This window comes from Rhipicephalus sanguineus, chromosome 2 (assembly GCF_013339695.2).
Source record: "Rhipicephalus sanguineus isolate Rsan-2018 chromosome 2, BIME_Rsan_1.4, whole genome shotgun sequence".
Taxonomy (NCBI): Eukaryota; Metazoa; Arthropoda; class Arachnida; order Ixodida; family Ixodidae; genus Rhipicephalus; species Rhipicephalus sanguineus.
Window position 1 is genome coordinate 17,428,885 of NC_051177.1, and position 22,832 is coordinate 17,451,716.

The following is a 22,832-nucleotide window of genomic DNA, read 5'->3' on the forward strand; positions in this document are numbered from 1 at the left end:
TTCTTGACACACTGCCCTCTAGGTCCCCTCCCTTCGGGGAGGCTTTGTTGGTTGGCCAATGACCTTGCGGGAAAGGAGGAGGCGAGATGTGAGAGAGCGAGGGTCGCCTGCACACCGAGCGGCGAACACGGCCTCAGAGGAAAGAATGGAATCGTCGCCTCCAGACACTCGACCGGAGCTCGGCACCGGCTACGAAGTCCTCGACCATTTGCAGGTAATTTTCTTTCATAAATATGTGCTCGTAAAGGGGCGCTAAAGATAAAGATGACTTTTCCCTCATCGGTATGTTTCCATTTCACAATACCAGAAGCACGGCTCTTGCCGCCAGAAGACGCGCACAAAGGAAATGCGGGTGGCCACCTTGAAGTTCCCTCGCCAACTCGCTGTGACGTCACAGGTCTTGATGGCTTCTAATAGGGTCTACATAGTTCTTAATCGGTAAAAATGAAGTACATCGTCTTCTGAGGGAGCCGGAGGCTTACTGTGTCAAGTTTCATAAAATTTTCTTGGCTCGATGCGGCCAAAACGTGAAAAAAAAAAGGATTTGAAAGCTCTGACGTCGCGTTGACGTTCATGTGCAGAGATTTCGGCGCGAAATTTCAGAAATGAATCTCTGACTTTCATTTTCACTTCTATTATTAAACCTATGATGGTGAAATTAACGATAGTAGAGTTTCCAAAGAATAATCTATGCGTTTAAATTGATTCATTATTTCACTTTAGTTATTCATTATTCCACACATTATGGCACGCGCAACCAGGTGCGCATACTTGTCTTCTCTTTTACTTATGGTACATTCGACTGGTCGTTTGAGAGCGATCTGACTTTGTTTATAAGTGTTAAATTCAACAGCTTTAAAGCTCTCCAACAAGAATAAACAGGTATGCAAGTCATGTTTCTCCGTCCTGATCATATTTTGACCCGATAATGTTAGTAGCAATGGTTAGTTGCTATTTTACGTAATTTTTTCAGCGTCTGCGGAACGCTCGAAAACGACCAGTCGAATGTAGCATTAGTCTTTGGGCATGCTAACCTCCCTGGCTAACCTCCCTGTCTTTCCGCTTGTTTCTTCCTTCCAGTTTAAGGGAGCCAGCCCAAAATTGAGGACAAGAATGCGCACCTGATTGCGCATGCCATAATGTGTGGATGTGAGGCACGATTTTCTCAGTGTGCTTCTTGTTAGAAGCACAAGAAGGACAGCACGTGAGCTTTTAGAGGCTTTCTTCATTGAAAAGGATGCGCACCACTGTATTTGCGCACCATCGCTGTCTTTGTTTCCCGGTGAAATTCAATTTATCAATTCTTGGCTGCGAAAAAAAAGTATGATTTTGATGATATGTGCAGTTGGCTTCGCTGGTGTCAATGCGTGCACGTGTCACATGATTCAAGCATTCGTGCGATAAATAATTAGTTGGAAGCGAGCGCTGTACGTGTTTGGTGCCTCAATGCACGGACGTGCTATGTATTTGCGCGCAAATATTTTTGAAAAAGACATTTGTAGATTCCGTTTTTCCCAGAGGAAAATGCGGCCACTACCGTTTGCCTTCGTGGGAGACTGTTTAACATGGTGTTTAAAACCTGGTGGCACACGATTAACGCATGGGAGGCTCAGACGTTGCCGGCTATGTATGACAGGCTAATCCTACCTGCTGCCACACCACCATCACCCCTTACGAAGGGAACGCCTTGTTTAATTCAGCCTAATTGAACGTCGATATGCGACGAACTGCGTTTCTGCTGAGACTCGCGGTATTGACACATCTGGAACGGCTGAGATAATAACAAGAAAATCAACGTGTACGTGCTTTTTTACACGATATAAAAGACCAGCAGATGCCAACAAATTGCTTTGCGGTCAAAGTGCAGTCTTGTCTTGTTCATATTTCCCAGCCGCATTTCAGCAGACAGATACAGAGAAGTCTCGTTTTCTTTGTTTGCAGAGGGTCATCACTAAAACGCCAGGGGCAGAAAGCTTGATTCTGAATATCTTGGGTGATGATCCCTTCGAAAGTGGTATGTTGCACACAACTTCTCGCAATTTCACTGCTGTCTGCTTTCAAGTCAGTGTTTACTGCGTAGTCATTGGGGAATACAGCACGAAGACGACAGCAGATCAAGTTCTGTGCAGTCTCGTTCTTTTTTTTTTTTCGTGCCGTCCTGAAGGACCCGGTCCTGAAAGTTCTAAGACCATCCTCCCAAAATACCATCGCACGATTTCGAATTTTTTCTATTCGAGGGGAACATACAAAATCTTCTGTTCTAAACGGTGCAGATTTTCAGCACCTTATGCTTCCGTGGTATAGCTCATCGTGTGGCACAAGACAATTTGAAGTTACATTAACTAAACTGCGATGCAGAATGCAGTCTCTAAATTTTTATTTGCACAGGCCTGGTTTCGTTCCTTCCCCTCGATGCTTCTATTGTATACAAGCAGAAACCATAGAGCATTTTTTCACACAATGCCGCAGGTATCAAAATCTAAGGCAAAAATTTCTCGAACCACCTTTCCGAAAACTTGGGCTTGAGCTTTCCGTAACGGCATTACTCTTCCTGGGGGCGTCGGCATTGCGTCACTGCAACAGGGACATATGTGATGCGGTATTTAATTATATGAGACAATCAAAGAGACTGCCATGCTAATATTTAAGTACATATCATTATTTTATTTATTTATTTATTTCATTTATCTTTACTTATTTGTTTCATTCTTTTATTTGACTCTTTCTCTCACTCTTTTTTCTTTAGCATTTAATAAAAAACCGTAAACAGAATTGATATTTTCGCTTGTCTACAAATGATATTTTTAGGATTTTAATGGCCGATCCTCTCGGAACCAACCAACTTTCGATCAAGGATTACCAGCATGGATTACTCGCACACCCTTCCGAGTCACATTTTGGACCACACTGCTGGACAGCGGTTGCACAATAAATGGCTCAGGCTGCAGACTCTCCAGGGGCGCACATTTGCGTGAAAGAGCGATCAACGACAATTTCTTCGGCATTCTTGTAAAACATTACTCCGAGTTTCATTCTTTACAGCGTCATGTGGCAACCTAGGTAGGGTTAATTGTGGCTCAGCTTACGGCTGCTGATAGCCGCTCATTTACAGACATCCTCTTTAACATGACAGGAGACGCGTAACCACAATACGTGAATGTATGCAGCATCCGAAGACTGCACGCAAAAAGAAAAATGAGTAAATGCATTTCTCAAAGATAACGGCTATCACGGGACGCATGTTCGTTTACGCTTTTTTTTTTTTTTTGCGCAAGGGGGTCGAGATTGTGCACACAACTGCGGTCACAGCAGCAGCAGCAGTGACAGCGCGACGACAGCAGAAAGCAGCGCCGGTGAAACATTTCTGGGTGAGTTGCAGGTGAGCTGTCTTTGAGTATATCAACGTAAGAAGTCTTTAGAAAAAGCTACCTGATATCATTATTACATGCGTAAACATTTTTACCCGCCATGTTTTGTTTTCACAGAGCATCTGGTACTCCAAGCTCGTCGAATGCCTCAAAGACACGGCCAAACAATTTGGACTACCGCTCAGCCGCAAGGTTCGTTTGGCATGATTGTTACACAGAATGTGGATGTATGCGGTTGTGAGACAAAAAACAGTGCACGTGGTTACTTTGCTTGTGCTTGGCTTGTCTGTCTCTTCCCTTGCACTTCTCTTTTTATCCACCTCTACGTTACCCCCGTGCAGTTCAGTCAACCGGAATGCCCTCTCTCCCTGCCTTTATATGCATCCTCCAGGGGCGTAGCCAGGGGGGAGGGGGGGGGTGTTCAAACCCTCGCAAATTTTCAATTTTGCTTGCGCGTATATACACGCACAGATACAAACGCGCACACGAACATACGTCAAACATGGTTGAACCCCCCCCCCCCCCCCCCCCGAATAAAACTTCTGGCTACGCCGCTAGCATCCTCTATATACTTCTCTTTCTTTACACTTCTCATTTTCCAACTACCCCCATTGCTTTCATCGGTGCGGGGTATAGAATACCTGTTTCACAGCGGGGCTGTTAGAACCTCGCTATTTGCTCCACCGCGTCGCGCGCAGCTTCGCCGAGTTGTGGGAGAGCGGATGCGAGGTGGACAGAGGTGGACAGAGGTGGTAGCGGAGCGGCGAGGGAGGCCGGAGCCAGGCGGGGAAAAGGCAAGCGGCGCGGTGGGCACACGTGGTGTGACGTCATTGCTTTCCGATAAAACCGCGCGCTCGCTTTGGCGGTTCCCTTTCTCGCTGCGGAAAAACAAGTCACGGGGCGTTTGCTTAGCAATACTTTCTTCAAAACAAATAGGATTTAGACAGGGTTGCTCAATATGGTTGGCTGATGTTGGTTTGGAAAGCCGAATTCGACTTGCAGGAAGGAGTATCTGGTCAGATTTCTGCGCTAGTTACATAAGATATTGCAAAAGCCTATGATAGTGTTGAACCCGGTATGTTGACTTCTAGATTAATGTGTTGCGATGTGCGAAATTACATTGTATCCTGTGTTCAGAAGTTCCTCTCCGAGAGAAAATCCTTTTGTTGTCACGAGGGGGGTTACGTCTGGCTCATACAAGCGAACAAGAGGTGTTCCGCAATGATCAGTTCTTTCCCCACTTTTATTTAATATAGCGTTAAAGAGCTCGTTTCGCAGAAATTCCGGTGTCGGCGTCGTCGTTGGTTTTGAGAGAAAAATCTGCGTTATATTGTCCGTGAGCGACAAATCGAAATAGAGGCAAATCAATAAAAATTGAAGAAAAAAAATCTTCGGCTCGAGTGTAAATAGAACCCAGGCCTACTGCGTGGCAAGCTGTCGTTTTACCGCATGGCCACGCCAGTGCTTGAAACTGTTCCGGGAAAAAACCCAGATTCGTGGATGCGCGTGTTGCCTTACGGAGGCGTAGTGGGCACTTAGACAATTGGTAAAAGGAAGAATTATGGCGTAGTGGGCACTTCGCAACTGTACTTGCAGCAGGCATTCTAGGATACTTTGAAAGGACCTATGTTACCCGCAGAGACGTTTCTCCTCTTGCGGCACGGTTGAAGTGTCCACCGAGAACCGAAGCCGGGCTGGCGATTGAGAAGGCGATGCAAGCGGGGCCCGATTAAGCTATTGCGTTCAGCTCTTGAAGGCGAAGCTCAAGAGTCCCCTAATTTTTATCATCTATCCCAATTCATCAAGATGTTCACATTTATGTCTCTGCCGACGATATCGCATTGTCCTCATCATCCCGAGGTGTCAATACTTTATACCAAATTTTGCAGTCTTATTTGGCTGAGCTTGAGGTCTACGGATTTTCTTTCTCGCTCAACGTTAGCAAATGGGGTGTACTTGTATTTCCATTATCAGGTGCCGTTTTCGTTTCACTTCCTTATCGAAACGGACAGATTCTGCAAGTGCCATCATTAAAATATCAGTGCATTGTTTATGCTGATAATTTAAATTGGCAACAGCAAATTGAATTAAACACTCGTAAAACAGAACGCGCCATGGGATTGTTGCGCCGGTTTTGTAATAAAAATTCAGGGATGCGTAGACCAACTTTACTTACGGTGCATAAACTTTGCGTGTGCCCCGTTTTGTAATTTCGTTGCCTTCTTTTTTTCGAATGTGCTGCTTACAAATTAAGACCTCTAATATTCTTAGAAAGGCAAGCGCTACGTCTGTGTCTTGGACTACCGATGTGCTGCTAATAACGTGCTGTATTTGGAAGCTCGAATCATGCCACTTGATGCTAGATTTAAACAGCTTACCATGCAGACATTTTTAAAGCTTTACGATGCGCTTCTCTCCCGTTCTCATGCAGTTTTCATCACATCTCCCGATTCTTTCTTTAAGCATTCGTGGCAACGTAGTCGAATGCCTCAAGTCATTTTCGTCGAGTCTCGGTTATCAGACCTACAAGTTTTTCTGCCGAGCTTAACTTCCAAGAAACCGTGTTCGTTGCAGCTTAATTTAGTTTTTGACGACATTTTTCCAAGCAATGCTAAGTTACATCCAAAGCGTATTCTCGATGGTCTGCTTCAGGATCATCTCGGTCAATTTCCTGCTTACCTTGTAATTTCTGCGGACGCAACGCAAAATCTCCAGAAGTCCGGAGTGGGCATCTTCTACCATCAGCTTAATTGGCCTTTTGCACTCAGACTGCCTGACTTCACATCAATATTTCTTGCAGAATTTCTGGCAGTCACATTGCCTGTTAGAAAACTAAATTCTCAGAAATCAAAAGTTACCATTATTACAGATGCCTTGTCTGTTTGTATACAATTTAACGTCCGCAAAGCAATCACATCAACCCGGGATATTTCCGAGCCATGTACCATGTTGCCTGTCAGAAGTACGGTTTATGTGGGTCTCCGGGCATGCTGGATTTTTCTTCTAAATGAAGCAGCTGACTCGCTCGCTACGGCATCTTTGGATGGTCCGGTGTTGCATGTAGTACGACATTTTTCTTTCATTACAGGAGAGAGACTCAAACGCCTGTTATGAAAAAAAAAACAATGAAACAGCTCACATGCAATTTGAGGAGCACTGGCAGTTCTCATGGAACACCACCAAATGCCTTTCACGTCAATGCGAGAACTCTTCTAGTTAATACTTAGCCTCATATTTGATGCAGGATTATGATGTCGCGGGATTTATGAGATTGTGTACAGTTCAGAAATCACCTTTAATCCTTCTTTCAAATCGCTGTTAAGCCTACAACGTTCCGTTACATAGAAGTTGATTAACGATCCATGAAGACTTCCATCCTCCCGTCACCTGTGGCCGATGAAAATCTCAGGCTTGCAAAATACTGCTGTAACTAAGGCAACAAAATTAGATACGCATAACTCGGTACACTCAATATGACAATTAACACTTCAGTGAGTTAATCAGTATCTGAAAATTTTTTAGCTATTCTTGTTGCCTTAGCGCAAAGTCCTGTGCGTGATGAGCGCTTCTTTTTATTCGTCCACACTAGCGCACCATTGGGGAACAAGAGCTAGTAGAATCCAGATGGTTTGACTTGGGAAGTGAAGAGATTGGTGAGCATTGTCTTAAGTCTTCTTACCCTCGTTTACTTGCCTTTCACATATTCTCCTTTTGTAAAGAAACTATTCGCTTTTGAATTCGTCACGTTAATTTTTTTTTTCGAAGGAGTGCGAACGTACAAGTACGAAACTGCTCTAAATGCACGGATCAAGGTTTCGTACGGAGCTTTCCGCCAAACTCCAGCAAAGTCTAAGAAAGGAAAAATAGACAACCACCCGTTTGTAGCACGAAGCCGCAAGGAAATCCATACGGATGTCTCAGAAAGAAAGCTTCCTATAGTTGCAGAAAAATTCGTCCTGGTCTGGAGATCGAACGCAGAACCAACGCCTTTCCGGCACTGTGGCTCTGCCAATTGAGCTAACCAGGAAGCTAGCAATTGGCAACGTGAGGGCGCATTCATCAACAACTCGGAGCACACGGACGCATATTATTGCAAATCAGTTCTGCTGAATCCCGCAAGGTGGCGGAAGGGTTAAGAAAGAGAAACTGGCAACTACCTGTTTGTGGCATTCGGGATTTGTTTGCGGGATTCAGCAGTACTGATCTCCAATAATATGCGTCCAGTAAAGTATCCGTGTCCATCGCTCATATAAAAAGCAAACCCGCAGTTTAATGTTTTAATGTCTGTTCTAGGCTGGAACCTAATACCAGACGTCTCAACCGGAAGTTTTTTCTTGACTAAGCCCTGGTTTCAACTGTAACTGAATAGTCGTTCAAACTGTCCACTGGCGTTGCCTATAAGAGCTGCATGCAAAAAGAAACAAGTCACGGTTACTTTGTCGTGACAATGTGGTGTGTTATGACAAAGGTGGTAATGGTGGCCAGCAAAGTCGGAAGTGCAGCCGTGGTAAATTATGAAACGAAGCGATCGCAGCCGTTGAGCAATCCGCCGCAGTGATCAACACACAGTATATATTACAAGTGTGCAGAAAGACAGGGGACATGCTTCTCCTGGGCTGTGAAATTATCGCCGAGAAATTTCTACGAAAGTCCTGTATAGCTACCCGCTTAGCAGTTACTAGTAAAGCATACAAAGCTGCATCCGTTTGGGCGTCAAATGTTTCGTTTAAAAGTGCGCCTCGACATGTTGTTTGAGGCCTGCGAAAATAATTGAAAACAAAACAATGAATAAGACAGTTATATGTCAGCAGTATGTATAATGCGTTTTGCGTGCTCGCGCCTATACTGCCAGTAAACAGGGCCTACTGAAAATGTTTTTTTTTTCTTCTAATTTCCGAGCTTTTCCATACACAGACCGTCGGTTACCTGCTCATACCACGCGGATCAAAGCGAATTAATGATATCAAGAGGACAGTGGAGAAAATCGATTTAGAAAGAAATTTATGGGTCTTGCGGTCCAAAACAAAAATATTATTATAATGTAGTAGGATACTTCGGATTAATTTTGACCCCCTGGGGTCTTTAATGATTGTAAGTACTCGGGTGTTTCTGCATTTCGTTACCATCGGCGTGCGACCACTGTGGCTAGGATTCGATCGCGTGTCCTCGATAAACCCACTGACCGGTATTAGCTAGAAGGAAAAGGACTGCTCCACGACAGTCAGCTGCTTTCTCTTGCCAATTTCATTTAATGCGTCCGTTGCAAGGTGAGGGCAATGGAGGACACCATGTTTCTTGCTCAAGGTCGAAATTCGTGCGTCATTAATAATCCAACGGAATTGATGCTGAACAACCAATCACAAAAGCTGCCAACGTTGCGTCAGGGGCGTCGCCTCCGCCCGCTCGTGACAGATGGTTGCCATTAACCGGATCACTTTGTCGACCAAGGTTGGGGAACTGCTGTCGGCCTGCACTCTGTGGCTCATCGGGATCAATCTTTGATGCCCTATTCACGTTCCTCTGCGGCCCCACTGCTTCTATAGTCATGTAGCCGCTACGCCCCGCTTGCATAGCGGCATTATCCAGGGTAGACCAATTTGCAGAAGGGTCAAGGCTACGCACAATATTTGAATATTGAATATTATTTCATCATTCTGAAGCAATCGATCTTGCGTCAGTCAAGCTTGAATGCAATGGCGTAGAGTTTATTTAGTCAACGTTTCGGTCACAGCCTGAACTATATCAAGACAAAATTTCGGTTTTATTCCCGTGCTTATATAGACATCAACGGAGAGGGCGGATAGGGGAAGAAAAGAAGAGAGAGAGAGGGAGGGGCGAAAAAGTTTGCTTAGTGGTATTCTGTGTGCGAGGGCCGAATGTATCTGCAGGAGAATGCAGCAGTACTTTATATTGTTTATTACATGTCAAGGTGATAATAAACATATGAAAAAATATAACAGTGCCATTGGCTTAGATGCCACATTTCCGCCAATATTGAATCGCGTTGCTTAATTGCATTGCTTACGCACACCGGAGGCGGCGGCGGCGGCGGCGTATAACTACTCCACAAAAATTGTCTGTGCTTGTTGTTGTGATCTCATAACAGCTGTAAAACAGTTCGTGTTACCAGACTGGCAAATTCTACCTTAACCAAAAGTCTGCTGCCTGCAACCACCCAAACTAGGATGTCAAAAATAGCTTGGCATATACCGTCCGTAGGGTCGTGGACGACGTACGGAAAGCGTGAATACACGCGCGCCGTCACATCGTGCGCTGCCCCATTCAAGAGGAATACATAGATGAGCTTCGTATGAATCCGCTATAAACGTCCACGCTCACGCCTCCATCTCTATTTTTCGCCCGTTGATTCTGAGAGCCCCATGCAATAAGCAACGCGATTCATTAATCAGGGAATCGTGGCACCTAAGCCAATGTCATTTTTATGTTCTTACCTCTGTTTATTATCACCTTGACATGTTATAAGCAATATAAAATACTAACAAAAGTAGCTGAAAACAATGTGCTATGAATCATAGGTCCGCAAAAAAAATTGCAGCTCACTCAGACTCACTCAAGAAATATATTTTGCTCTGAGGGCTCACTCGGACTCAGACTCACCAAAGCTTTCCTCAAAAGGAATCACTCGGACTCAGATTCACTAAACTTTTTCTCGACCGGACTCACTCATTGTCAAACTCACCAACATATTACTCAGCCGAACTCACTCAGACTCACGGCTTCACCTGAGTCTGAGTGAGCTCGAGTGAGTCGACCCATGAGTCCATTGAGGTAAAATTAGCTTTTTCAATCAGGTTGTCAATCCTCTTTAACGTCAACATCTCACATAATCGGTGCTCTACGATACACCTTTTTATCGTGTACCTTGAAATGCGAGTTACCATCATATATCATCGTTATCATATATCAATTCAGTAGAGGCATCTTTATGAAATACGCGACTCACACGAGATATTTTTATGGAGAACTTCCCATGAAAAGTTGGGGGGGAGGGATGGGGGGACATGGCACACCTTCCCCAAGCTCACGCCTTTTATCAATAAATGTTGAGGTGGCCCATGAACGCTAGTGTGCTGAGATGTGTGTGAATAGACTTGAGTATAAACGTAAGCTGACATAAGGTTCACAGTAATGACGAAGATGAGCAGAACGAGCAGATAGGGCCATAAGCTGGCAACAAAAGGTGGAGCTCACTCGGACTCACTCCAAAAATATATATTGCGCTTAGGGATCACTCGGACTCAGACTCATCAATATATTCCTCAACCAGGCTCACTCGTACTCAGACACACTCAAATTTTCTTCAACCGGACTCACTCGGACTCAAGCTCACCAAAATATTACTCACGCGGGCTCACTCAGACTCAGACTCACTGTTCGATTTGAGTTTGAGTGAGTCTGAGTCACCTCATGAATGAGTTTGCCGACCTATGCTGTAAATACGCCACCTCTTTTTTATGCAGCAAATTAGTTGGTTTGTATTGTCCCCACAGCAAAACAATTTCAAGAACTGTTTTCTCAACTAAAACAAAAACTACTTTGAATAAGCTTTTTCTGGACAAATGCGTTATGATTTTCAATCGTATGCACTTTTTCGCTTATTTTTTCTTGGACCACCTTTATGTGCTACAGACGTCTCAACATAGGCCAATGTAGCGTTTTTGCCAAGTTCAGGATTTAATTTTAAGCCTATGGGCCATACAAAGGCAAAACAAGAAATTTAGGAGATATTACGTTTTATTGAGAGTGTTATAAAAAGAATATCTGCATTTGATCGATAATTGTCTTTTGCAAAAAAAATTCCCGAAAACACGACAATTTACTCAACTTTACCTACGCGCTAAGGAGTAGAAAATATAAAGCTACTTTAAGGAACTGTCCTATACTGAAATCACGACGCTCGAAAAACGCAAAAAAGCAGGTGTTGAAAGAATGCCTGGAACGGTCAATTTATAGCGATTTGTTTTTTCGTACTTGGTTTTTCAACATTTCGTGAAGTGCAAATGGAGCTCACGTGCCTAAAAAATTTTGCCGCTCAAATCATTTTGGAAAAATACTGCGGAACTAATGTCTATATGTGTGTCATTTTCACGTATTTTTCGAGAAAAATTGATTTTTGCCGAGCGCCCCGATTGGGACAGTTGGAGTGGAATTACCCATTAAATTTATTGACGCATTTAACAATGTTCATACAAGCGTTTCTGTCACGCATACTTATTCTAGAGCTGAAACTAACTTTTTTGATATTAACTTAAGGGTGGAATGAGGCAAATTGATGACTAGTGTTTAGAGGAAGCCTACATACACGCAACAATACCTTCACTTCAAAAGCTGCCATCCGCGGCACTGCAAAACCAGCATCCCATATTCCCAGGCACACCGATTTATGAGAATCTGCTCTGAAACAAAGGACTTCAAAGAGAACACAGACCGCCTACGTAACGTCCTTATAAAACAGCATTATCTTCCTCCAATCATTGACGACGCGATACAGAAAGCAGCTAATCTAAACCGCCACCAAATCTTACACCAAATCTTACACAAAGAAAGCAAAAAGGAACGGAACAACCTCATCCTCACATTCCCTAGTAACGCACCAAATGTTAACAAAATCCTAAAAAAAGCCCTTCAATATCATTGAACAAAGCGACCGCCTGAAAAAGCTCTTCCCTATTCCGCCGCGAGCGGTATACAGGCGCCCGAAAAACGTTAGGGACTACGTCGTATACACTAAAGCAAACAAGCCAGCACAAGTCGGTTATCATCCCTCCGGGTAAAGTAGATGCCGGGTGTGCAGCCACATGAAAACAACCACGATAGCTGAAAGCACGCATAGTAATCTCACACACACCATACACGGCGACCTTAACTGCAACTCCTCAAACGACGTCTACCTATTGGAATGTGGTATCTGCGTTAAACAATGCATTGGGCAAGCTGGTTCCCCCTTCCGAATCAGATTCAACAACCACCGATCGCATGTGAACACACAACCTAACCTTCCCCTTTCCAAACATATTAAGTCAAAAGCTCACAGTTTGGATTCTATTAAAATAACGTTACTCCAAGGAAATTTCCGCTCTCCGAGAGAACGTGAACAGCGCGAATCATACCTAATATACAGATTCAACACGGTTGAATATGGAATAAATCATCATCCGGGTGCTCTTCCGGTTTAGCGTGCATTAAAGCGCAAGTAGTAGTCTAAATGACCTTAACATTGATCCAGCAGAACACCCAGCAAAGAAGCGTATGAGAGCCAGTGCTTTCGGTGATCGTACCTGCAGTGTTTTTCGCCCTGTCATGTGTGCCGTCTTTGACATTCCCCTGCCTTGTATTGTTCAGTTCTTGGCGAGAGTGGTACTCGACCATTCTAAGTGGATGCCCCCCTCCCTTTCTTTCCTCCCCCACTCTTTCCTTTTTTTTCTCCGCCCCCCTGTTTTCCTCCTCTCCTTTTCTTTTTTTTTTTTTTGTCGCTTCAACACCTTGTAAGCGGGCATCGCTGATCAGACAAGCAAGCAGAACAATTCGTCGCGGCAACGGCAGCCCACCCACAACCACTTTCCGGTACCGCGTCTGCTGCGGCATCCACACTGTCCCTCCCCCCTAAACACGGACCGGCTGTTCTACATTTGCGCGGGCTCTTCTTCCTGCAGCTGCATTCTCCTGCAGATGCGTTCGGCCCTCCCACACAGAATACCACTAAGCAAACTTTTTCGCCCCTCCCTCTCTCTCTCCTTTTCTTCCCCTCTCCCTTGATGTGTATATAAGCACCGGAATGAAAACGACATTTTGTCTTATAAAGGTCTGGCTCTGACTGAAACGTTGACTAAATAAACGATGTCTTCTTGAAGTGCCACCTCTCATATATATATATATATATATATATATATATATATATGCATATACATATGTTTCATTGACATTATGATCATTAGGTGCATTCCCAGGATTCAGGGACATCTGTACGTGGCGCCATCTCTCGGCGGCAGCAATGGCGTTCTGCCATAACTGAATGGAAAATGGCGAAAAAAAATCATATCTCTTGAAAAAAGCTAGTTATCAAAAACGACTCCGGGTTGTTCGCAGCAAAGATCCACTAGAACATTTGGGTAAAATTGCAGTATCGCACTACAAAGCGTGCGGCTTCCCAGGACAATTGAACACCGTCCATTGCAAACACGTGGGGCCCCATTGTTGAATATTAAACATTTTGGGAAGCCACATGCTTTCTGGTGCGATACTGCAATTTTACCAAATTGTTCCAGTGGATATCTGCTGCATATATAACCGGGAGTCGTTTTTGATAACTAGTTTTTTCAAGAGGTATGATTTTTTTTCGCGTAGTTCCCTTTCAGTTACGGCAGACCACCGCTGTCACCGACGAGAGATGGCGCTGCGTGCACATGTCCCCAAATCCTGGTCATGAGTACTTGTCGAGTTACGAATGTACGACTAATTCATTAGACCTCAATAACAAAAACATTTTGCGATGGCTACTCCAGTGAACTGCAAACAATATGTACTATGTTTACTTCATGTAACGCCGTTCCTCTTTTTCTTTAATTTTGCTGCGTGATAGTTGGGACGCATTTCCTCATCAAATTGTTGCACCTAAATAGCCGTGACGCAAGATGGTTGTTTCCCGACAGAGCTGTTGGCAGTCGAACCACTGTACACACCTCAAGACCTCCTCGACTTCTTGCTTTCTCCAGCCTCCAGTGAAGATGACATTTGCTTCACTTCTGGAAACACAAGGTGAAGAAATGCCCACATCGCCTGTGACAATATATTCTGCGTGTTAAAAGCATGATCACCGGTTTTGTGGGTCATTATAAATTACATTAAGATGTTTTTGCCGCAGAATATAGTATGTATAGTATGAAAGGGCTCCTAGAGCAGATGTCCATTGAATAGATTTCAGCATGCAACAAGCTAAGCACCTCTTTTTGAGCAATCTGGTCTAACATGATGCATTTGTCGTCTGCAAGTCTCCTTGCCCAGGCGTCAGTAGCGCTGAAAACCAAAGATATCTGCGAACTGGTTCGTACGGCTTCGCTATTTCGGGCATGCCTTGAATTTGAAAACTTTTGCGTGCTGGTGGGCTGCTTACGCATTTGCTTTTCGTGCAGAGGGAAATGCTGAAGACGCCGAGTTATGAGGCTCCCTTGCCTCAGGACTTGGACAGCACTGAGTACGAGCTGTTTGCGCAACTGAGTACGTAATGTTGCTTGGTCGTCAAGTTATATCTAGCAGTAGCGTCAAAACTGGATGAACACAATCGATTATTTTGCTCTTTGGGTCTCCGTTTTGCCCTTCCGTCTTATTCACTACCATGAACCATCATAAAATATTAAAATTAACGAAAATGTACTGGAACAATGTCATCGTATACTTTACTTAAGCGAGGCTTTTTCCGGTTAAAAATGCGTCCAGCTTAGCCGTGTGCTTATTACTTGCAAATTGTATACATAGACAATTTTCAAGCGTGTTTGCTGGCGTGATTATCATAGGATAAACGCCGTTGCTAGCAAACACGCTCTTAAGTTACCAAATAAAGCTTCACTGCAACGGATTCTCGCACAGGTCTCGCATTATTTTATATGCGCATAGTATTTTTACTTTTATTTTTACCTAGCACGTGGAGCACCTAGCACCTAGCACGTTTTATCTAGCAACTGTGGATTACATTTGTGTAGCAATCGCCGGCACAGTTGCGCTCGTCGCGAGTAACGACACACACACACACACGCACGCACGCACGCACACACACACACACACACACACACACACACACACACACACACACACACACACACACACACACACACATACACACACACACACACACACACACACACACACACACACACACACACACACACACACACACGTGAAGATGCTAACAGAGTTCCAACGGTGGTAATTAAACTCTAGCTCTCTAGTGCCCGGGCCCTATATGCTCAAACGCCTAAACCACAACCTCGTGCCTCATCAGGCGGAATAGAACGCCTTTTAGAATTTAACAAGGCCTTTTAGAATGTCAGGCAGGCCCATTCAAGCGCTTGGTGCACTTCCCACAACGCTTTGTATCGCATTCTACTTTTGAATGCGAAGCTCAAGCGTACTCGTTTGAGTTTTAATCAAGCTTTAACTATGCTTATCATGGAGGATGAGGAAAGGCAGGGAGGTCAACCAGACGCACGCCCCGTTTGCTACCCTATACACTGGGGGAGAGGGATTGGAAGAAGAGGGAAGGAAGCACTGTCCGGGTACATGTGCGCCTGTCCATTTGTCATGCCAATCTATCTCCAGTGGCCTCCCCTTCCTTTTTTTTTCTTCCCTTACCATCACCCAAACAGCTTACAGGAATAACCCCTGCCCTTCATAACACAATCTCGGCACAAAATCTGTAGGCATTTATTTCTTTGCCATTTTCTATTTACGGCTCAGTACACGCTACCTGTAAACAAGGACAATAAAATGTAAAAAGTTCCACGTTTAGTGAATAGTTTTCGCGGTGGGTTGTGATCAGGGTGTTAAAGGACTGTGGTGAGACGTTGATTTGAGAGAATCCATCAAGTGAATGTTCTTGACTTTCATGAAGCGTTCCTTTTGCTCTTTCCAAAGTATATGACACGAGTGATCAGTTTGCTGCAAGGGAATTCCTGAAGCGAGGTTGCCCGCATTGCATGCGAAGGCTTTTCTGGGCACGGGTGCTGGGCATTTCATCGCCAGAAAAGGTTTGTGCTCATAAACAGAAGGCCTGCATATAGCAGATAAATGCATCTTTTGGCGTTTTCTTCAGGTTAACGCTGAGTTCGACGGCCTCAAGGAAAGAGTCATACGGCACGAGCTACTGGTGGACCAAATTATTATAAAGGTAAGAATGACGTCACTGGTGAATTTATCTGCGCCGTCTGGTCCAACCCCTTTTTTGTGCTTTTACTTTCTAGGACGTTCGTGACACTGTAATGAACGACATCGAGTACTTTGCCTTTGACGACAGTTGCTATCAAGTAAGTGAAGCAAATTGTGGATCAAGCTTACGCGCATCCGTTCAAGTGCTGACTTGCGTCAAATACGCATATTTCAGGTAATGCTGGCGTTCACAAGAGACTACCACATCGCGAGAAGGATAAGAGGCCACTCCCTAGGAACGGTTACATTGAGAGCTGACTTGCCTTGCGGAGCCGTTCCATACTACGGTTTCTCGTTACTCGGTGAGTTGTAGCGAATAGTCACATTTCTAATTTGAAATGGAGTCGCTTTGTCGAAGGCAGGTTGGATTCATTTCGGATTCTTCAGCAAATTCTGCCTCTTGAAAACCACGTGCAAAATCGACATTGGCTTGTTTGACGGTCGATATGTAAAAGTCCTATTTCCACACTCAAAAAGCACTTTTTCTTTTCTTGCTTTTATGCAGGCATGATTCTTCGAAGGAAAAATTCCTTGTAATATAAAGAACGTTGGTTTATGTGTTATGCGCTGTAGCAGAAAAACTGCAGCAGTAAGCTATTTTAGAGAGAAAAGCGTGCTGTACTTAGTGTTCTACCAGTTCACATAACTTGAACAAGAATTGCGGAGCACGTGGCCTACACAGGGTTACTGCATATGTCTCCTAAAGGTATCCAGCGCTGCGCATTTCTTTTCCACGTGCCGCTCAGCTGCCATTCGCCAAGCGAAGAAACTCAAAACTGCAATATATAGGCAAATGAACGTGTTTTGCACTTCGTGATCTCATCAAGCACATGGGGAATTGCAGATGCAATGCATGTGTTGCGTTTCATGCATTGCATGCAATGACGCGTCAATCGTGCCACTCATAGTCATACGGCGTATGTCATGCATTGAGATGTAATTTATGCAGTTGGCAGTCAGCGCTAGTCCTGTGTGCATTCATATCCGTGTCTACTTCGCGCTGTTTTTAGTTATGGATACGTACCAACTGGCTCGCATACACCCGCTTTTAAGGAACGTCTGCTTAGCCATATGAGAATTTCTTAGTGACTCAAGAAGATGCCAGGTCAAATAACTTTACTGAGTGCCCTGCGAATTGGTGGGATGAGCCTGGATTCCACCTAGGCTTCGGCCAAGGGTTGCTGGCCCTTATTGGCGGCTTCCTCCGCTCGCTGGGTGGCCCAGAGTTGATGCTCCAGGTCCGAGCTGAGCAACACAGACTCCCAGAGCGCGGGGGCTGTCGCTGTTTAAGGCTGCATCACGCCTATTGTTTATTATACCTGGACATACCCATAGTATATGCTCTAAGGTGACTCTGTAGTCGCAATGTCTGCACTTTTCTGTCGCGTATAAATCTGGTTGTATTATGTGCATGATAGCCGTGGACTCGGGTATAAATCGGGTTTGTAACTGCCGCCATTCGACAGACTGTTTCTTGCTGCATAGGCGTGTCTACGGGGGGGGGGGGGGGAGCAAGGGGGGCGCTAGCCCCCCACTGAGAATAGTTAGGGGGGCGGAGACTTTTGACAGTGGTCATTGTCAGCTGTAGACTGGGTAAATAACAAGTGAGGCAAAGTTTTCCTTGAACGCAGCAATCACGTAATTATATAATAAAACTTGTCCTACGATTCTGCTGTGAAGACTGTCCTCTGTGACTCATGACCACGCACTCTATGGCTCTCTGCGGTGCGGGCTGCCTATGCGACGCTTTTGTGCTTTGCGCTCCAGCATTACAGAGGAAGCTACCGCTCAGCAGGGGCTCTATAACATTAGAGCAATCTGTCATGATTTTCTTTTTTCTGCCTGGCCTTACATTTACGTAAACGACGACGCAAATACGGGCTGGAACCAGTAAACGTTTTATGGACCGATCAAGCGGTCTTCCTGTTTCAGGGAATTTAGTGTCTTTCTTTGAAAACGAATAGCATCACCACTTCTCCATATCCAAGCTGCCGTGAGTTGATGAGTGCTCAGAAGTGTCGAGTGTTTTAGTTGTGCCGAGCCAGGGGATCTAAAAAAGGCTCCCGCTTTAGTCTGCGATTAAACTGCTTCACCTTGCTTATCATATGGCAGCCTATAGCTATCGCGGCGGCTTGTAACAAGGCGATAAATAAGGTAATTGACTGGAGCACATTCGGAGGCCAAGCTTTCAAGTTTGCCCCGTAACTTGATCCACCTTGCCAGGGAAATGATCAGCGTCCATGGTTTTCTGGGCTAAGAAGACTGACCACCTGCAAGGGCTTGTGTCTGTTCCAAATAATGTTGACTTCTCTCTTTCCCTTTCTCTCAGCAAGGATGAGTTCACAGAGAGTAGTATACGCGCACAAACAGCTCAACATCGCTTTACTACAACTGAAAGTAACTATTATACGCATATGCATCCATCTCGTCCGCTGCTATAGGTAGTCACTACCAATGTGATTTGAGTGCTGCCTTTTTGAATTACGTTCCAAATGACACACTGTCTGGCTATTCCAAAAACGTTTAGTTATTGTTCAACTTAGTAATGTGCTGTTTATTGTGGACACTTCATTTTAACGCCGCGAGTTTTCGCAGACTTGTGACGTCGCGTATCAAGGAGGCGATTTTATGGCACACCAAAAATTTTTGACGAATAGCGAAGAACCAATGTTCAACATTATGCCGCATTGAATTTTTTTTACGTAGTCGTGCATAAGTGGTCACTTATGCACGACTCACGGATAACTTACGCGTCACGGATAACTTACGCGTCATTTGTTGAATCGTCGTACGAGCAGGTGCTGTGAGCATGATCCAGAAAATTTCCACCAATCATTAACAGCCAACGACCAATACGGAAGGAAACAATGCGGGGTAGTTTAACGTTATAATCGCCCGCATATTTTCCAAGAAAATTTGAGCTTACACAGTTTACGTAGGCGTATTTAGTTGGAGGGGCCCTAGGGGAGGAGGTAATGACCACTGCCCCTCTTTTCCCACCGTCCCCCACCCAAGCCGTGAAATGTAGGAGGGCAAGGAACGACACCTAGTATGTAAATTTGTAGTCATCCATAATCTTGTATATACAACCAGCTGAATGTAGTTTCCATGGATAATAATTGATTGAACTTGGTCTTCTTCTCTGAAAAGAATCTTACAGTGAAAAAATTGGCACTCGGCTTATTCTGAAGATTTCCGCGAACTTCCTTGATTTGTCAGCCATATGCTTTGTTTAATAAGTGAGAATTTAAGGTAATAGAGTCATAGCAGGTTCTTCATACTCATCGTATTTACAGCGCCAAACTGAAGCTGCCAAGTTTGCAGATGGAACATCAGATGAAGACATAGGTGTATCTACCGGGGGGGGGGGGGGGGAGGCAAGGGGGGCGCTAGCCCCCCCACTAAGAAATGTTGGGGAAGCGGAGACCCCCCCCCCCCCAACTTTCGACAGTGGTTATTGTCGGCTGCAGACTGGGAAACTCACAAGTAAGCAATGTTTTACTCGAACGCAGCAATGACGAATTTTTGTACTAAAATTTGTCCTACGATTCTGCTGTGACGACTGCCCTCCGTGTGTCATGACCACACACAGTAGGCTACCTGCGGTGCGGGCTGCCTATTACACGCTTGTGCGTCTTGCGCTCGAGCATTGCAGAGGCGGCCGTCGCTCAGCCTCGGCTCTAATACAATACGGCAATCTGTCATGATTTTATTTTGTTCTGCCTGGCCTGAAATTTAATTAATCGGCGACGCAAATATGGGCAGGAATCAGTAAACGTTTTGTAACTCGATCAAACGCTCTCCCTTTTCAGGAAATTCAGTTTCTTTTTTTGAAAACAAATAGCATCACCACTGCTCCATATTCAAGCTGCTGTGAGTTGATGAGCGTGCAGAAGTGTCCAGTATTTTAGTTGTGTCTAGCCAGGACCGCTAAAATAGATTCCCATTTTAGTCTCCGTTTAGCCTGCTTCACTTGGCTTATCATATGATAGCATGCAGCGATCGTGGCGGCTTGTAACAACGCAGTGCACTCGAGCACATTGAGAAGTCCAGCTTTGAAGTTTGCCCCGTTACTTGATCTACCTCACTAGGGAGATGATCAGCGTCCACGGTTTTCTAGACTAAGAAGGCTGCCTACCTGCAAAGGATTGTGTCTGTTAGTAATAATGTTTATTTCTCTCTCTACCTCTTTGTCAGCAACGATGAGTTCACAGAGAGTTGTACGCGCGCAAAAACAGCTCAACATCGTTATACTACAACTGAAAGTATCTATCATACACACATGAATCTATCTCGCCCGCTGCCATAAGCAGCCGCTGCCAATGTGATTGGCGGGCAGACTTCTTAAATTACGTTCAAAAAGAGACACTGTCTGGATATTCCGAAAAAACACCCTGGTTATGATGCGGAGCCCGAAGGTGTTGCTTATTCCCCGTATCTAGACATGCCTGATTACTTTGACGAGACGCCCGTGCAGCGATCGCCTTAGACGTCAGACTCTGCCTAGGTGGCGCTGTGAAAAACACCGCCCCAGCGCCCTCATCGCAGCCCCGGCGCTAACTGGGTGGTACAAAGAGAGCCGTCCGCAGGCGAATGTGCATAGGCCACATTGTAACCCCCCCCCCCTCTTTCGTTGGTGTCGAGGCGCGGTTTCCTGAAAATCAAGGACCTGGAAAGCTTCTTCCGCCGATCCACGCTTCACAAACGTAGAAAGCTCATCAAAGCGAACTGTGGGTACAATGCAAAAGAAGTTTTAGTTATTCTGGCGCGCTGCAACTCGCAAGTACAAGCAATGCACGACATCGAGTTCGAGGCAAGCCCTCCGACATCCGTTCTCTAGCGCCTAAATGCGTTAATATCGGGTATATACGTAATGCCAAAGCGATGAAGTACATACACGATCAATTTACTTAGCTATGTATATTGCGATCAGTGGTACAAAACTCGCTTTATGAGGGACGAATGGCCCCGGCTATTTTCGCCTTTTCACTTGTATTCTCTCTTAATCCATCTCGCTTCCTGTGCATTGCACTGTTTTATTACGCATCCTAAATGGTCTCTTGATGGTCTTCTTCCGTTTGTATATACTGCAAATGGGGATACATGCGTGTCCACTTCCGCGGGGTACAACCAAAGGCAAAACCGTGGCCTCCGAGATAGCTACGGCAATCGCGGAGGCCACGGAAATTGCTTTGACGTCATGCTTAGAATTGTTCGGACAGGCACACCAAAAGCTTAGAATTGTTCAGACAGGCACACCAAGGTCTTGAATTCACTGTTTGGAATTTTTAGATTTGCAGCTAACTTTCCAAGAGTCCCATACATGCTGAGAATATTTAACTATAAGCAATAAGCCCCTGCTGCCGTACGACTCAGGTCATACGAAGCTCGTCAAGAGGGCCATAGCTACCCCATGCTTCACAATGGCAGTCAGAAGATCACGTGACCACAAGGTCAATGATAGTATCGTGCAACAAGCAACGAAGCTTAAGAACAGAGGATACCCGGCGTCTTTAATAGTCCTCTGTCACTGAAAAGGTCCTAAAAAGTTTGCTTGACAGTAAGAAGGCACCAAAAGAAAACGAGCAAACTAGGAACATATGTGTTGTTCCATATATGCACAAGACTTCTCATGCTCTCAAAAAGATTGGGGAAAAGCATGGCGCTAAAGTTGTTTTCTCTGCCCCTTTGGGGCTTAAGCCGTTGCGAACAAGTTAATGATTCCCCCTAAACTACGCTCGTGAAAAAATGCACCATCAAACACGTAAACAAATATTTAGAATGTGAGGAGGACATAGTCTACAAAATACCGTTCACGTGCGGAAAATGCTATATTAGGCAGACTGGGCGTTGCATAAACACAAGATTAAGAGAACATAGGTACGCCACAGAAATGCTGCAGTCACCAGGGCACTTAGCTACTCATTGCGCAAGATGCGGATGTGATCCCATTTTTAACCAAACGCAGACGTTGGCGCATTGCAGGTCTAAAAGAACACGCGAAATCATGGAGGCATTTTTCATTATTAAATCACACAATAACGTGAGCTCTGCATCTATTTCCCTCATTGAGGCAGCATTTAACTTTATTGACAACCGCCAGGTTAGTTAGGAATACACACGCGGAGCATGATAGCACCAAAATGATCTGCTTCCATGAACAACACGTTGTAACATAGTCCTTGTTATCTTCGATGTTTTTTGTGTATATCTTTGACGTGCTTTTTCGAAAATAAACAGTTGAAAGTTTGCGCACCATTAGTCCTGTCCCTTGTTACGTTTCTCGTTTGTGCATTTCACTCAGCGCGTCTAAATTACTATGCCGTACCAACAATCCCAACTTGAAGGTTTGCTATTTCCGTACGTCATGAAAATCTTGGTGGACCCCGGCATAAAACACTTTCGTGTTAAAAGACGTGGACAATAGAACTGGACAGGACAGCGCTTACTCCTGTCCACTTCTACTGCTCACGTTTTTTTTTCACTCTGCTTCAACCTAATTTTCCAAACATGAACGTAAACCAA

At 44.8% G+C, this 22,832-nt stretch overlaps 1 protein-coding gene across 1 annotated transcript in view; it reads left to right on the top strand.

Moving 5' to 3' along the window:
• The first annotated feature begins 2,460 nt into the window (after nucleotides 1-2,460).
• The window catches only part of LOC119381063 (TBC1 domain family member 19), a 36,059-nt gene continuing 15,687 nt past the window's right edge, over nucleotides 2,461-22,832 (top strand). The window contains exons 1-10 of the mRNA XM_049412146.1: nucleotides 2,461-2,469; nucleotides 3,486-3,560; nucleotides 6,958-7,021; nucleotides 14,039-14,144; nucleotides 14,378-14,429; nucleotides 14,519-14,603; nucleotides 16,017-16,129; nucleotides 16,195-16,269; nucleotides 16,343-16,405; nucleotides 16,483-16,609. Coding sequence (XP_049268103.1) covers nucleotides 2,461-2,469; nucleotides 3,486-3,560; nucleotides 6,958-7,021; nucleotides 14,039-14,144; nucleotides 14,378-14,429; nucleotides 14,519-14,603; nucleotides 16,017-16,129; nucleotides 16,195-16,269; nucleotides 16,343-16,405; nucleotides 16,483-16,609 — 769 coding nt within the window. The remainder of the gene's footprint in view (nucleotides 2,470-3,485; nucleotides 3,561-6,957; nucleotides 7,022-14,038; nucleotides 14,145-14,377; nucleotides 14,430-14,518; nucleotides 14,604-16,016; nucleotides 16,130-16,194; nucleotides 16,270-16,342; nucleotides 16,406-16,482; nucleotides 16,610-22,832) is intronic.